General features: G+C 36.8%; 1 protein-coding gene across 1 annotated transcript in view; it reads left to right on the top strand.

Moving 5' to 3' along the window:
- The window catches only part of ITGA1 (integrin subunit alpha 1), a 70,156-nt gene that overhangs the window by 28,190 nt on the left and 24,975 nt on the right, over positions 1 to 16,991 (top strand). The window contains 8 exon segments of the mRNA XM_083883220.1: positions 456 to 576; positions 2,657 to 2,769; positions 3,746 to 3,834; positions 3,922 to 4,036; positions 4,692 to 4,819; positions 10,668 to 10,816; positions 12,514 to 12,664; positions 14,217 to 14,382. Coding sequence (XP_083739346.1) covers positions 456 to 576; positions 2,657 to 2,769; positions 3,746 to 3,834; positions 3,922 to 4,036; positions 4,692 to 4,819; positions 10,668 to 10,816; positions 12,514 to 12,664; positions 14,217 to 14,382 — 1,032 coding nt within the window.

Raw genomic sequence — 16,991 nt, 5'->3', positions numbered from 1 at the left:
AAAAAAATGCTGTTAAAAATTAGTTATTTCTCAATTTAAGTAAACTTGAGAACTTACTTGAATGAGAGAAGGAACATTTGTGTTAAATTCTTGCTTCAGAAATGAGTGGAGCTACAATAATAACTAAACTAAACTAACTAAATATCTAAAAAGTTATTTATTCTTAAAGGTGGTAATGTTTACTTCCTGTAGTTGGAATTGATTTTAGAATGAGTGGTGGGAGTTTGAAAAATATGTTTTGGCTACAGAAGTCCAGTTGCTAACAACTCTGAATTTAGTTGTATACCTATGTATGAGGGAGCATGTTTTAAATCTCTTACAAACTGTGATATGTGTGCCCCAAATGCCATTTTCAGCGTCTTGTACCTTTCATTAGGTCATAATGGAACTTTGATTTCTTAGAAGTATTTGGGTTTATTTGTATTGCTACATACTAATTTATTTTTTTTTTAAAGCTCTCTTTCACCTTGTTTGCACTTCGAATGTTGATGTGAAAAATGCACTGACCTTCAGTGGGCCTCTGGAAGACATGTTTGGGTACACAGTCCAACAGTATGAAAATGAGGAAGGGAAATGGTAAGCTCTTCTTCTTTTTTTAACCGAACACTCCAAATTCTCAAGTATTCAGTGACTCAGGTGCTGTACTTTTATTTTCAAGTTAGGATCAGATTCTGTCAGGCATATTTGTTAAACTTTTGCACAGTCCTTAGAAAATCCGGAAAGACTGGGGAAGAGAAACATCTGCATGCATACCTCCAATTATCTCCTCAAAGATGTAAATGACTTCACAAAATGGCTAAATTCCCTCATTGATGGAACTGAGAAAGTACTATGTTTTGCCTGAGCTGTGTTTTTTCCATTTACCAAATTAAATCCTTACATTTTCCTTCTGTAATTACAATGTAATTAGAATGAAATTACTCCTGTTTTACCTAAATAATCTAGATTAAGTGTTTTTTCCTAACGTTTTCTGTTAGGGGTTTTTTAACTCAGTTGGTTGGAAGATTTACCTGTCAAAATATTGATTAGTACAGTACTCCCTCCCCCTTCCCTTTTGGAGGGCTAAATATGTCTTGCAACTGGTAATATATTTGCATTTGGGACCTGGAGCCTTTATCTTAACCTCTCTTTTCCTTCCTGTTGTTCTAAGTAGAGGTTGTATTTTGGCATGCTCACTCCTATCATTGCTTCTTGGTCATTTAATAAACACCTGCCTATGTTTTTCCCTTGTTAAACCCCAGAGGCTAATGACTGGGCTGGAGGACTGAAATAACAATTGTGCAGTAAAAGATTTGGGAAAGAGATCTCTATCACTCTTTGCAGCTGGCTCTGGTTTTCCCAGAGCTTTTTTTGATAATTCTTGGTAAAGCCAGGGACTCCTGCAGGCACACAGGAGTGACAGGCAGCAGGAGGGTGTGTGACAGACAGCCAGACTGTTCTGTGGTGAGCAAGCACCGCTGCAAGGGCTGGGTCTGCCAGACTCTGAGAGCACTGCAACATTGTGCTCAGAGAAATGAAACCACAGAGCCTGCTTTTGAATGTTCTAGTTCTTGACTGCTGCAATTGTAGGATGTTTAAATACACGTTTGTATGAGGGTCGTGAGAGAATAAGAATAATGACCGTCTTTGAGCTAATTTAGACCTCCAGGAAATGGAATCCATTCTAGGAACTGGGGTTTTGCAGAGTAAGCTATATTGTTGTAAACAGTCCTGAAACCTTTCAAAAGCAAACAATAATATGAGCTGGAAATGGTGAGTCTACCAGTAGCCAGACAGCAATATAAACTAGTGTGCTAGATCTGGACATCTCTGAAATTGAACTTCACAGCTCCTGTAAGTTGTCAAGCTTTCAGCATGTCAGTATTTAAAGGAGAAATGCTGGGAGTTAAAATTACACAAAACAGCCTTGAGAGGATTTTTCTACTGCTATAATGCTACCTGTAGGACACCAATGGAGCTTTCCAGCAACAAATGTTCTCTGAACCTGACTGCAGGTGTTTTTCAATAACTCAGGGATTCCCTCATGCAAAAAGGCAAAATAAAATAGCTTTTCAGACCATGCAACACGTTTCGTGGGACTCTTTCTTTCTGAGAAAGGAACAGCACAGGGGCCTGAACCTGATGACCATTGATCACCTCCCAGGGGATGTCAGGCACACTCAGCTTCTCTGCATTTTACAAGTTTGAAATTTCTTTTAATAACTTTTTTTATTATTATTAGTGAGAGGGAAGAACATGTCTTTTACAATGCTGCTCCAAAGTATTTAAGAATAAATCTTCCTCTGCGTGGTTGTGAGCCTGTCCTTTGGCATTTGGTCTCTGAGCATTGAAAACAGGTTTTCCTCTAAGGTCTTGTAAAGATCAAGGGCCTATTAAATAAAGCATATCTTTCCATCTACCCATCTATACTGCTTTTATTTTCCTCTGGAATTTTTTTAAATGTTATTCTATTCTGTAATTGAGTATATAGGCACATTTCCTTTGCATGTCCTTATTATTTCTCTTGTATCTGAACTGGTATAATAGATACTTTTCTTTTTCTCCATCCTATACTGCTAGTGTGGAGCTTGCTGCAGCTGTGCTCTCTCTGTAAGTTTTATTTGCTGACTTTTGTGCCTTGTTAGAAGACATTTCAGGTAACTTATTTAATTTGCAGGGTACTTATTGGTTCACCTCTAGTTGGCCAACCTGAGAAAAGAACAGGCGATGTCTACAAATGCCCTGTAGGAAGGGACAGCCCATCACCATGTACAAAGCTGAACTTACCAGGTATGAAAGGAAACAAAACTGTGTCACATAGAGGACTGGTAGAGGTCGCATCTTAGGTGATTTTTAGCTAGTAAGTTAGCTAATAAGTTAGATATGTTTTTCTAGTGAAAATTTTCTTGGGGCTCCAGAGCTAAATGTGAAGGAAGTTGTGTTTGTAACATTAAAAATATATATTTTTTAAGGCTTCTCACTATCCTGTGGAAAAAATGCTCGTACTTTTAGAATGGGTATGTGGTTGTGTTATCAAAACTTTATTATGACTGACATTAATTGACTATGGTTGGCAGTAGTGGCCATTGAGCCACTACTGGAAGGTCTTGGATCATAATTTCATGGATTACCCTTTCCAAAGCTCTCTGAAGCCAAGAGCCTTCCTAATGCCATCAGTAAGCTTTTGATGAAAATATAACTAGGCTGATGGATCTTATGCCAAAGTTAAATATTAATAATTTTCATGGTCAAGTCAAGGGATACCTGATGTAGACTGGAAAGAAATTTCTGTTTAATATGAACTCCACTAAATACACCTGTTGTGATGGTTTTTATCTCCTTGTGTTCCTTGAAAACCCACATGTCAGTATTGTAACATAATGGTAACAAATATAAAAGTTATTAAGTCAGTCAGAGGAAGACAAGGTAAAAAATTAATGGTTTTTTTCCTAATTAACAAAACTCTGTGCGTAGTAATATGTTGTTTTCATTGTGCTGTTATTTTTACTTTTTTTTCTCTTCTTGCGGTTCAAGAAAACTATTTCAGACAGCAACCCAGACAAATTTTCTGGGATAAAAGCCAGTCTCAGAATTTTTTCTTGATTGTTGCAATTGAAGAAAGAGGGGGAAGGGTGCTAAAATATTTGATTAAACCAGTGTCAGTCTGGGTTTTATTTTAGAAGCTGGAAGCTCCATACTAGGGGATATATAATTTAACATTTTGTTTTCATGTTCCCAAATGCTTAACATTTTAATCTATTTATAGCTTCTACTTCAGTTCCTAATGTCGTGGAAGTAAAAGAAAACATGACTCTTGGAACAACCTTAGTGACTAACCCAAAAGGAGGGTTTCTGGTAAGAAAGGACTTTTTGCTAATTTTAAAAGTGTTTTTTTCTCGGGTATCATAACAAAAACATTTCATCCTTTTTCATTTTTTAAAGGCATGTGGACCACTTTATGCTTATAAATGTGGACGTTTGCATTACACAACTGGAGTTTGTTCTAATGTCAGCTCCACTTTTGAAACCGTTGGGGCCATTGCTCCGTCTGTGCAAGGTATGCATGCCTCCGGAATTTTCCTGTGTGTCCAAAAATAAATAGTGCCAAACAAGACAAATGTATACACATAGGCATACTGAAAAAAATGAACTGCTTAACTTAGCTACCAGCATTACCAAGTTAAGTAAATGTTTTCATTGTCCGTATATAACCTAAATTCTTCCTACTTTTGGAATTTATCTCAGTATAAACAATCATTACAGTGCTATGTAACATCCAAACACAATTGCTAAAAATAGTTGGTTATGTTTTTAACTTATGGCCAAAAGACTCCTTTTAAATAATGACAGCATATTGAGACCTAATACAAACGCAGCTTAGTAATATACATACAAATCTTAAAGACCTAGTCCTTTGAAAAAATTGTAGAAGAATAAATTGACATTGAGGAAGGTAGGGGGTAAATACTCCAGTTTCGTGATCTTCCTCCATTCTTAAATTTCTGCTCACAAAAAAAAAACCCTTTCTGATAAAAGGAACACAAACCATATGAAATACAATGCAAAAGTTGAAGAAGGATAGTTGGCATCAAGCACGTCATTTCAGCCCACTGCAGAAGGATATACATTTGTTATAATTACAAAAGTAGCTGGAGCTGTGAGATGTCTGATCCTTGTAACTGTTAATTATTATGTGGCAATTTGTGTTGCAGAGTGTAAAACCCAGTTGGACATCGTCATAGTCCTTGATGGGTCCAACAGCATTTATCCATGGGAGAGTGTCACAGGCTTTCTGAACAGCCTCTTGAGAAACATGGATATAGGTCCTCAGCAAACACAGGTAACATGGTAGATATTTTATGGGTTTTTTTTAATTTGAGAGAAAAAAAAAAACCAATTTACAGGAAGCAGTATAATAGTGTCATCTATGGACCTCTTCAATTCCAAGAACTTAGAGCAGCAGGATACTGAAGCTGAAACCACAACTAAGTCAGTACTCAGTCATCAAGCAGCAATGTCAGGAAGACAGTCCCTCCCCCCACTGCTCAGGCAGTCTGGAGAAACCAACTTTCTAACCTAGAGACAAAAGTTAAGTGCATTAAGTGAGGCTGCTTGAACACTGTCCTTTCCCACTTCCTTCCTCTCCACAGCCCCTTCTTGTCTTCCTTTGTACTTCTTTGCACAAAGGTCATTTCTGCTCTTCTGCAGCACACATGCGTGGTTTGGGCAGCCTTTGATTGTAAGCTTTTTGGAGCAGTGTTCATAGTACTGTGGAACATTGGGCATGCAGCTTTTAAACCTTGAGATCCTAATTAACGAGTGTCTGTTTAGCTGCATGTTATTAATGGCAGAAGCTTAATTTATATAATAAGTGGAGAGGGCCAAATTCCCAGCTGCTATAAATCAGTGCGGTTCCATCAGAATTAATAGAGCTACGACCAATTACCCCCTTGAGGATCTGGCATATGTCCCACAGGCTGCTGAACAGATTATGTAAATATCAGTTCTAAAAGAACTCTGGGAAGGGGGAAACATTGACTCTGGGATACATATTAACACAAAAAGCTTTATTAACAGCAAGAGAAGAAACTGTTTCTTCCTTTCCTTTCTATATTTTCCGCCTCCCAAAATAAAGGATTTTCCAGGATCTCCTGTAATAAATTACATGCTACAGCCAGTTTTGCAGCTTTGGGTTAGCTCATAACATTCAGCTCCTGCTTCACGGAAGAGTCTCTGAGATGATATAAAGGATACCTCTGTCTGAAGAAAGTGTTACCCCTGTAATTTACCATTTCAGTTGGGGTTTTCAAGTTACCACCCAGGTCCTCTGTTATCTATACTGAACACTGGCTGACAAAATAACTTACAAACTGTCAACTTCACAATCATATCCTGTTATTTTAAACATACTTTTCTTCAGATATTGTGAGGAAGAAGGAAAAATACTTTGTCAAATTCAGCAGAAAGGAAAAAAATTCTTTCTGTTACTTTAAACAGATGATTGCTCAAACATGTGCCATTTTAAAATACTTAAATCTGAACTTCCCAGTATGGCGCATTGGCTGCATGGAAATCATCACTGTCTTCTGCCCAAAGGTCTTCATGGGAGTGGTATGAAGGGGAATCAACTCTACTGCACCCTCACTCCTCTTCCTCACCCAACTCCTAAATTTTTACAATGCCACACCTCTGTTATGTTCAGTTTTGGAATACTGCCTTGTCTGTGTGGCTCAGCTCATGCACAAAAGGTTCCTCTCTGGCCTGCACTCCAGCAGCCTCCCATCTCCACCTACAAAATCCCTTGTGCCCACATAGTTTGGCATAGCTACCCCTCTTCTCACACATACACATATTCACTTGAAGACATCAGCTTTGGCATCTGGTTGCTACAGGGCAGGAACATTTGAGAGGCAGATAAGAAAGGGATAAGGAGGAGAGGGGCTGAAAAACAGGAAATGGACGACAAAACCTCTGTGGAATTTTCTCAGTCCCTCTTGCCTTCCTCTTTCCCCAGAACACATCTCATCTCTCTCCTCTCCTCTGAGCTCCGTGCTTGGAAGCCCTGGTGCATCTGAATTTAGTAATGGATTTATACTCTGTCCCCCACCCACACTGTCTCCTTTCTCAGAAAAAATATTTAAATAACTATACAATAGGGAAAAGGAGAAACAACAGAGCAGGCTTATTTATCCCCTCTCCTCTGGGAGCCCAGAAGAGAAGCCTAGGAGCAATAGCTTACTTTTTGTCTCTTTAAACTGATTTTTATTACTGAGCATGTAGAAATCAGTGTACTTTCACTGACTTAAGATTGTTTTGCACAGGAAAGGAATGAGGTGATTACAGAATAACTCCTTAGCAGATTGGGTGTGACTTGTTCAAAACCGTGTTTTGATTAGAGGCTTTTGAGATTTTTTTTTCCCACTTAACTCCTCCATGAATAATGGTCATTAGACTTGTAGCAAGTTGAGAGAAATTACTCAGTGTCCTATGGCAGATCTGAAAATGAAAGCCTGAAATTTCAGATGCAGAAAGTCAAAGTTTATGGTATTTTTTTTCCCTTCACTTCCTCTTCTCCAGATAATCTACAACACCATACTGATGATTAAACTGCATATCTTGAGTTTTGGGATAAAAGAAGTAAATGGAAAGTGATGATAGAAAAGTGGAAAAAGAAGGAGGAATTATGTAGAAATAGTAGAAGTAGGAACAAAATCAAAATATTTCTCTTGGCTTTTTTTTGCCTCATTTTTAACTGTTGTGGAGATAATTATCTTTTTAATATGGAAGGGTAGGTTTTTTAATCATTTACATATGAGTAACTTTCTGTGGATTTATCTCAAAAGAGAAAACAGAATACTTGAATAAGTTCAATTCTAGCTTTAAAGCTACTCTGGAAAGGCCATCAGAAATCTTTAGACCATTTCTATTTTTATGTTAATATATGACATAGACAGTTATAAATATTTGGCCTGTACCTTATTGTGTATCCAAAGGGACTGTACTAGTACACTAATAAGTCATGCCATGTCATACCTTACAATTAGTTTTTTCTTTAGAAGAAACAGAAGTATGTTTAAGAGGTATTACAAAGATTAAGGATGAAGAAACGTTTTTGCTAGAGTTTACAAGTAACTTGTGTCTTGAAGTAAACAAAACATGGGATAATTAATTTTCTGTTTGTGTGTTCAGATGTCTTCAAAAATATCTCCTTATGAAAAAAGATACTACCCATCAATGCTTCCCAAGGCAGCTCTGCTTTTCTTTTACATTAAGTATTAGTATGTCCAAAATATTTCTGATTTCTCTCCACATCTCGATGCTGAAAACTGTAACATATGATTTCATGTACCAGATGGTTTTCCATTGATTTTATTATTCTAGTTGTTGAGTTTTGCCAGATTGATTAGCTTAATAATTTATTGGGAAAACCAGTATCTGCTTTCCAAATAAGGGTCTGTATTCACTTACAGGACAACAATAAATCGTAGCCCTGAGAACTGCTTTGTTCCAAAGTAGAACAGTGCATCACTTGATGTTCTCTTGTACAACACTTTTCACAGGAACTGGGGACAATTAAAGAATTATTCCCTTGTGTAATGTGAAAGCCATGGAATGCTAGGGAAGGGAACATAAACTTAAGAATTACAAGAATGTTCAATAGATTACGGTTAGTAATGCTGGGAAAAATAATAGGTTCTCTGGAGCAGAGCAGAATTATGTCCTTCAGTGTTGTTCCATTGCATTTTCTAGATATAAATTAAACAAGTAAATCAAAACATACAATGCCTGTAAGCATCATTCTTACAGGCTTGCTGAAGTCCCATAAAGGCACATTTGCATCGTTGTACATGATGCCACTTTTAGTTTTTCGTAAGATGAAAAAGCTACAAAAGTTCAAACCTTCATTGCTGTCTGATAGAATATAACTCTAATTTTACAAGGTGATCATTCTGTGATCCTGTAGGAGACTGGAACATGAGGCCTAGCAGCATTTTCACAGAGATGTTTTTGTTACCTTTTATTGAGGAATGGTTCATCTTTGATGCCTTGGAATATGTAGAACATGATGATCAGTGTTTTCAAAGCTAGTGCTAAGGAAGGGTCGCACAAGACAATTGTATTCCATAAGATAACCACATGCCCCCCTTCCTTCCTGATTTACAAGCTATGCTGCACTGTGCAGTTTTCAGACTCAGATGTTCTTCCCATTCACTTCCTGAGAAGGAAGTGTTCAAAATGTGTACTTGCTGTGATCGTGAACGTTTCCTTTCAAACAGGAAATGATACAACTCAATGTCAGCCTGTAATCTTTTTTTAGGAAAATGACAACACCAACATGGGTCTCTAGGATCATGAAGGACTGGCAGATGCTTTTCATGCTAGCAGCAATCAATAGATTATTTCATTATTGGTACCTCAAAGGCTGCAGAGAAGGAGCCATGTATCCACACCAAACAGCTTCCCAGCATACTATAGTCTCTGGCTACAATTCCATGGCACTGGAATTCTTAAGCCATTGCTCCTCCTCGAGAAAATCAAGCATGATGCAAATTCCTTGTTCATCACCAGTTCACAGCAGTCTTTTCAAAGACTAACAGCATCCTATTCTGATAATGTGGTGTGTCACTTTAGATGCACGCCACAAAATAGTTGCCTTGGAGGGAACAGGTTAAAAATTTCATCTTCAGCTTGTGATTTATTCAGTGCCACATGGGTGCTCTGAGTAATGATACAGAGCGTGCCCTGGTTGGTTCTGTAAACACTGGACATGGTTAATAGCCTGCTGCTCATGGGAGCATTGCAGCCTGTGCATTCTCTCTGCTGCAGATGGAAGAGGGCATACCTCCAAGATACAAATATCTGAAAGGCAGCAAAGTTAGTTGTAACTTTGAGCCTACATCAGTTATTCCAGGTTTGACTGTGTTTTCACAAAGATACGGAAATTCAGTGGGATAGATTTTGCAATCAACTGCCATTATAATTGTAGTCAAATAATCATATGTAACTAGCATTTCATAATGATCATGTTATTGATTTTATTGTGAAATATTTATCCAATTCTAACCCTTCTGCTACAAGCAAGAAAGTACTATGCAGAAGCTGAGAGGCTATGAAAATACCTTAAAAAACCCCAAACCTGTAAAGCAATTGTAAAGTACATACTAAGCCACTTCTAAAGTAATCTGATGGCAAAAATATCCCAGAGATCTTATTGATCTTCAATACCTTAATGCTAGAGTGCCTTTAATAATAGATGAGTGAGACATAAATGCCACGTAAAACTGCATTATCCTAAATAACACCTATAAATTGCCATGTGTAACGTAAAATTGAAATATGCTAATGGAACATTGTGTGGCTTCTTCCCAGTAAAAGCTGTCAGGAACCTGCCAAAATATTAAAACTGACAGAGATGAATGGGAGAAATTAATTAATATTTAAGAATATTGCTTGTCTTTTTATTCCACTCTTGGTTTTGCAGCAGGTTTCCTCAAGCATTTTGTGGTTATTGCACAATCCCATGTGTTGATCTTCTGCACAAAGACTTGTCCTGTTAAGGTCATCTATAGGCTTTACATTACCCTCCCCCATCCCAAAGCCACCATTTCCTTCATGTTTTACCCTCTGGTACTTGTCTGGCAATACTTTGACTTATCTCCTGCTGGGGGAATGTGCATGTCACAGATGTCCCTGCTGTCTTCATCAAGATAAGAGTAATTGAGTCTTCCTGTTTCTAGGCTCAATTAAGGGTAAATAAACTATTGGATGTAGGAATATTATATTTGAGTGGAATGAAGAGAGTTGTGAGTGAGCCATGATTTTTTATCCTATAAGGAAAACAGTTTTGAGGAGTTGTGACTGATGGTTGGGGCATTGGTCTGACTTGGCCTAGAGGAGAGCAGAGTTTCCATCCAGATTGCCTCAAGCCAGGAAGACCAAGGACTTGACACAACTTTTGGCTTTATTCCAGGCTTTAATAAAAGCAATTTAGAAACTTCAAAATGTTTCATGAGACCATCATCTAGCTAGTCTTGCTCAAACTGAAATAGGTATTTCATACTGAGGGGAACACAAAGAGTTCAATTCTTCTCCTGGCTCTAAGTACAAACAGACATTTACACTGCTGCAAGAGGCAGAGATGTTTTCTTTAAGGGCAGTTGACCTTAAACATGAACTGTGTGTTTCAGGTTGGAATTGTTCAGTATGGACAGACTGTAGTCCATGAATTTTTCCTGAATACATACTCAACAACAGAAGATGTGATGGCTGCAGCCTTGAGGATACGCCAGCGGGGCGGCACACAGACCATGACAGCGCTGGGAATAGACACAGCCAGGTATGTGCACAAGATGCTGTCCTGCACAGGGGAGAAATGAGCACAGGCAGCATGGAGGTTCTGATTTTATGTGTTAAAAACATGGCATGGCTAGCACCTGACTTCATGTTAGCTAAGCAAGCATCATTTATGAGGAAGGTGGGTAAGCAGACTCTATCCAACACCTAGAGCGATTATGTATGAAAGGTAGCTGTCTCCTGAATGGAGGAATTAGGAAAATATAATAGATATGGAGCAAGATTGTAGGCCTAAGCAAGGGGCTGACAATATCTGATGTCCAGATAGAACAGGTAGGAACTGTGTATATAGAGAGATGAAGAAAATCAAGTTTTTCAGAGGAAAAACAAAGAAAAACCCAGAATTTTTAGTATTACTTTGTTTTCATTCTGAAGTTGAATATTACGTTCGAGCCCACACTTGTCAGAAAGTCTAAAAATTTTATATTCAAAGTTTTGGACCTTCTAGATCATTGGAAGATTAAAGACATGTTGTAGCAATAGCAATATTTAAAAATGCATTTTTATGAGAAAAATGAAATCTGACTCTCATAGAACAGACAGTAAATGTAAATTCTCTCAGAAAATTGCAAACTCTACAGTGTTGTCCTGGTATCTTTTTTTCTTTACTGGATTTGTTTTTTCTATCACATAAGCATGCTTTTATTCCATAAAATATTGCGTTCACTCCTTTCAAACAACCATTTAGTGGAATGTGCAGAATCCTTCTGATGAACAGCTTGGTTATCTGACCAAAGTTTTCTTGATGCGGTGTACAATTGAATACTTATATATTAAGGTTTTCCTGAGATCCAAGTAGAAGCTTGAGGAGTCTGAACAAGTTCATGAAAGCGGAGCCAGTTGAGAATGCCAAGTATTCAGAAACCACATCTAGTTCAGAAAGCCCCTGTGTACCACAAACTACTGCAGGCTTGTACATACAGAAACTCTCAGCAAAAGCTTCCTCTGTTCTCACAGCCCTTGCACCATTTTCAGTGGTAAATTTCAGTTTTCACTTATGTGGCCAGTCCTAGAATTCTGTGGTATTTTTCAAAGAGGAAGCCCTGCTTCCTTCTCCTCCAGAGCCCTAATCCGGCCTTGCCTTGTCAGGTCCAGGGTTTGAGTGAAAACTGCCCAAAACCTCAGACTCTGTTTGCCCGTCTGCAACTGTAGAATTCAACTGGGTGCCCCAACCTGCCTCCATTTATCTGGAACCTATTTCTGCCACGTCCCCAATACCTAGTGTTAATTAACATAGCTATGCAGAGGTGTGTTGGTAGCTGAGTAAATAGTTTGGCCACTTGAAGTGCTGCTGTAGGATGGAAGTAGGTGAGGGTTTTCTACATGCGTTTTTGGAAAGGAATGTTGTTGGCTGGGTCTTTTTTTGAGATGCCAAAAGCTGTTTTAAAGTGCCAGAAGTTTATTTGTAGAGGAGAAGAATTTTTCACTAGCCAGATATGTATTTTCTGCTATTGCTCTCAAGTGAATGAATGATGAATGAATGCTTGTGAAACTTGGGCTGTGAACTGTCATGTAAGTTCCAATTGCAGTTGTTTGTATTTGTTCATGGTTAACATTAATCTCCATTTCCTGCTTCCTAGTTAATATAAGATCTTTTAGTTTATGGTAGGCTATGCAAATATGATGCATGTGCTAAATGCTGACATTGCCTTTCTCCAAAACGCTTTATGGTCCCTTTAGGGAAGAAGCTTTTACTGAGGCTCATGGTGCACGAAGAGGAGTACAGAAAGTAATGGTTATTGTGACTGATGGGGAATCACATGACAACTACAGATTACAAAAAGTGATTGATGATTGTGAAGATGAAAACATTCAGAGATTTGCTATTGCTGTAAGTGAAATTTAATGGGAAAATTCAGAATCTTAAAAGCATGTTTCATCTTCTAAATGTAATTTCAGTTTTAGAAGTTCATTTCACAGAATCTTTATGGAAATACAATTATTTCAGAGAGGAAAAAGCTGAAAAAAACATTAAAATTTGCTTTCTGATTTTATAGCATATAAGAAAAGCAATTTATCTGTCTTACGGGTGATGACAGTTGTGTGTCTGTGTGAGGAAAAAGGAGGAAGAGTTTGAGGAACAGTTTTAAATCAAATCCTTTTTGTTAAAAGCAGCTCTGAGCAAAGTGGACTAATACAATTCTAAGCAACTTCTACAGAAACATTGCCTATTAAAAAAAAGTAAAAGTAAGCCATCAAAAAAATACATGTTCATTATGTCTGTGTTTTATTCTTGCATTCTAAAACTGTCATTTTCATGTTAAGCAAACAGTAGCTGAATGAGAATAGAGGTTAACCCATATCAAGAAATATGAAAGCATTAGTTATGGGTTTGGTGTTAATACTCCACTATATCTGTGTATTTTATATACAAATCTATTTTTTGCTGTTAATTTTGAAGGGACATTGGTTTGTTGCCTCTCCATTGTTCTCTTCTTTCATTGTTTTGCTATCTTATTTTTTGGTAAAATAAGGTAGTATGAAACCATGAAACTTAAAGAGAGATGTTATACTTAATTTAAAGAAAGATATAAAAGAAAAGTTGAGTCCAGCAGAAAACAGATTTTCAATGGTTTTCCTCATAAAATTAAATATAACTAAAGAAAAAGTTTTCCTTGACACTGCAACAATTTTTGCCAATAAAATCCCTGTTTAGAACTAAATTTGAATTGCTGCAGTGGGCTGAGATGCTAGAGCATAGGAATTTGGTTTTTGTCTCCCTCTCAAATCAAGTTTAGTCTATAGAGCTCTTTCTCATATGGGAAATATCTGCTTGTCTGGGAATTAGAAAAGGGAGGTGCTTTTTTCTGAGATATCCTAATTGTTACAGCAGTGTTAAAACTGCAAACCAAATCTAAAGTCTTGTGTTGTGTTGAAGTTGTTAACACTGAGTATAAGTGTTGTTGTTATATGTATTTTATAGGGCGAACTTTCACAGAATAAAGAACTGTTGTCATTAATTGCATGTAATGATAAGAACTGGTGGTTATGCAGATTCCAGTGTAATTCCAGCTCTGAGTTGGGAAGTGTTTTGCTAGTTTTTTCCTAAATTATAGCCTACTTCAACAAATCAGAGAATAAATTATTAGAATGTGAATAAAGAGTGATAAGTACAATTGAAGATAGCAGACATCACACTGTATAGTTGCTTTGTTTCCTGTCAAATAGTATTTTCAGAAAAAAACCTGAGCCATCATACAGTTTTGTTCTTCTTGAGAAAGAATGGTTTCAAATCAATTTGAGTGAGGTTTTAACAAAACAAATTAAGGTTAGATATGATTTTCTACCATTCTCTGACAACCTACCTCAATGATATCTTTTTAAACAAGTTATGAAATATACGCTTGACTTTTGTTTTTTGGGTTTTTTTTAATTCTCTTTAGATTCTTGGCAGCTATAGCAGAGGAAATTTAAGTACTGAGAAGTTTGTAGAGGAAATAAAATCAATTGCCAGTAAGCCTACTGAAAAGCATTTTTTCAATGTCTCAGATGAATTAGCTCTTTTAACCATTGTTGAAGCACTTGGAGAGAGAATATTTGCCCTGGAAGGTAAGACATTATTTAAAATTTTACTTTATGCCTGCATTACAACTGAAGCAAATAGAAGAACACCTGTTTTTACCTTCCTTTGAAATGCATTGTGCTACATAAAATTTATTATGCAATTATTTCTTCCATGCTGGTTATAAAAATATTTTATAATAGCCATCAAAATAGTAGCTACAGATGTGACTATATTCATAGGATTTAGAGCCTGTGGAGACAGTAGCCAAAAGTGTAAGTAACCAGAGTTATTTTAATGTGGTGAATAGGAAGTTGCCCTCTTTTAGGTAAAAAGCATTGCCAGATCATACCCTAAGTACCCCATGATCATCTTTTTTTTTCTGCCTAAAGGTTTAGGGTCTCTTTTTGGTTGTTTATTAGCTATAGTATACTATTTTGCTATACAAGTTAGCATGGACTTGGTGTATGGAGTTAACAAGATAAAATTTTCTTTTGGGAAAGTTTCACAGTATTCAGATTGTAGCACAGAAAAGTCATTCTCTCATAATGTCTGCTTACATTCTCCATCCAAACAAGACAACACTGCCCAAACCACTGTTTGTTTCAAGTACCCTACTGGTAACAGGAGACAGAGTTTATTAGTTATAAATTATACCGGCCAACTCTGAAGGGATTCATGTAATACAAAGAAAACATCCATCTATTTGGACTATTTTTTTCAACACTTCAACTTTCCAAGTAGCTAGAATAGTGTAGTTTATAGCTGGAACAAAAGAAAATATTGACTTGAATGTACAAAATTGAGAGAGTACTTCCAATTTTTTTACATTGGAGTTGTATTTCTCAGACATATTTAGATTTTTTTTTTTAGTATCTTATTTAGTTTGATCAAATGTTAATGTTTTGAGCTTTTACTAAATATTTTCATCAAGAAACAGTTTATTAAAATATAATGTATATGTTCTTTTTTTTACTTTCTGGGCGATTTGGCTTCCTTAGCTTTGCAACAAATTAATTTGAGGAGAATCTATTCTCTCTAAAGCTCAAAGTTTAAACTGCTTAGAGTTGTTGAGTACTTCAAAGTTTATTGAATAGGGTGCTCTTTTCTAAAGCCACTGTGTACTAGGAAGAATATACTTTCAGTGGGAATATAGTTGTTCAAACAGAAATTGAAAACTTGGTCTTCAGTTTGTCCTTTTTACTTTTAAAAAAGTGAGAAAAATATTTGCATTTCATGGCTAGAATAAAATTTTTGTTACATCTGTTATCTATAATGAATATAGAGTAAGAAGTTAATTAATGTGTCAACAGGTGAAGTATGTAAGACCTAACATGACTGAGTTTCTGGAAATCTAATTAATTTCATTACTGCCAAAAGGCTTCCAGGTTTGCAGATTTTCTGTAGGAACTCAGAGATGAGCTAAGGTTTCTATATAAGACACATGCAATATGAGACATGAAATGTCTCCTCCTCTACCTAAGTCCCAGAAATCATGTAATCTATCTGCAAGAGAATCAGAATAGAAATGAAAATGGGATTTTAGCTTTTTGTCAAAACATAGCAAAGTCAAGCTGTTCCAGTGGGTTGGAGCTAGATAATGCTGACTATATCAATTTATGCTCATTCTTCAGGCACAGTTTCCTGCCCTATCCCAAAACCTTTCAGTTGTATTCTGGGTTCACAGCTATGTCCATGCATGCATTTTTCTGGTCATGAAAGCAAGCAGATTAATTCTGTACCATGCAGCTTTCAAGCCAGTTGACAAGCTAGTTTATTGGATGTCTTTAATTGGAGATTAATCAGCCCTATACATAGTAGCTTCTGTGCATCACAAGAACCTTGGTTGTTGAAATTTGATATCTGAGTCTGTTTAAATTCTCAATCTAAATTGCTTCTTGCTAGTATAGTAGTACATTTCTTTTCTTTTTTTTTTTTTTTCCCTTGGATTTCTTATTTTCATTTTGGTCCTTTAAAAAATTCAAAGAAAAACTGAGAGAGATTTGAAAAATCAAATCCAACAAAAACTCCTGCTTGACAGCCAGTGGATTTTTACACATAATCTTTTTCAAATGCCTCTGTGTCTCATGGCATGGACATTGCTTTTAACAGGAATTTTATGTTTTATCCAACCCGTAGGCAGGCACAAATGTTGTTTCACAAAATATCCTTTGTAAGATGCTTGGCAGTTTAAAAGTGAATGGAAAGTTAGGCTAAGGGCCATTATCTAAGTAGTATTTTCAGCTGCACACACCAACAGTACCAGCTTTGTCGTCTGCCTCAGGCTGTGAGAATCCTGTCTTTCTCAGCTCATTAAGGAGCATCCTTTACTGCATGAAAAATACTGTTTATCAGCAGATGTGCATCTTAAGAGTTTTATGTCTAAAAATGACTTTTTCAGGCTTAGAAAAGCAGCTACATCTTGTGAAACGTGATAGTCTTCGTTTGTATGTCAAACACTTTGTCTTTGAGATCATGTCTTTCTTCCTACAGCTGGCTGTAAATTGCAACAATTAGGAAAGCCATCATGTCCCAGGGAGCAACCACTGGGGTTTAGTTGCTGAGTGTCAAAAGTTCAGTATTATTTAACAGTCCAGATGCCTGCTATGAAGGTTTGCTGCAGCACTCAGCTGGTAGCAAATTGTGAACTCTTCTG

This window comes from Zosterops lateralis (genome assembly GCF_965231275.1).
Source record: "Zosterops lateralis genome assembly, chromosome: Z".
NCBI classification, from domain to species: domain Eukaryota; kingdom Metazoa; phylum Chordata; class Aves; order Passeriformes; family Zosteropidae; genus Zosterops; species Zosterops lateralis.
Note: the sequence above shows the minus strand (reverse complement) of the source record. Positions and strands in the feature narration are given on the sequence as shown.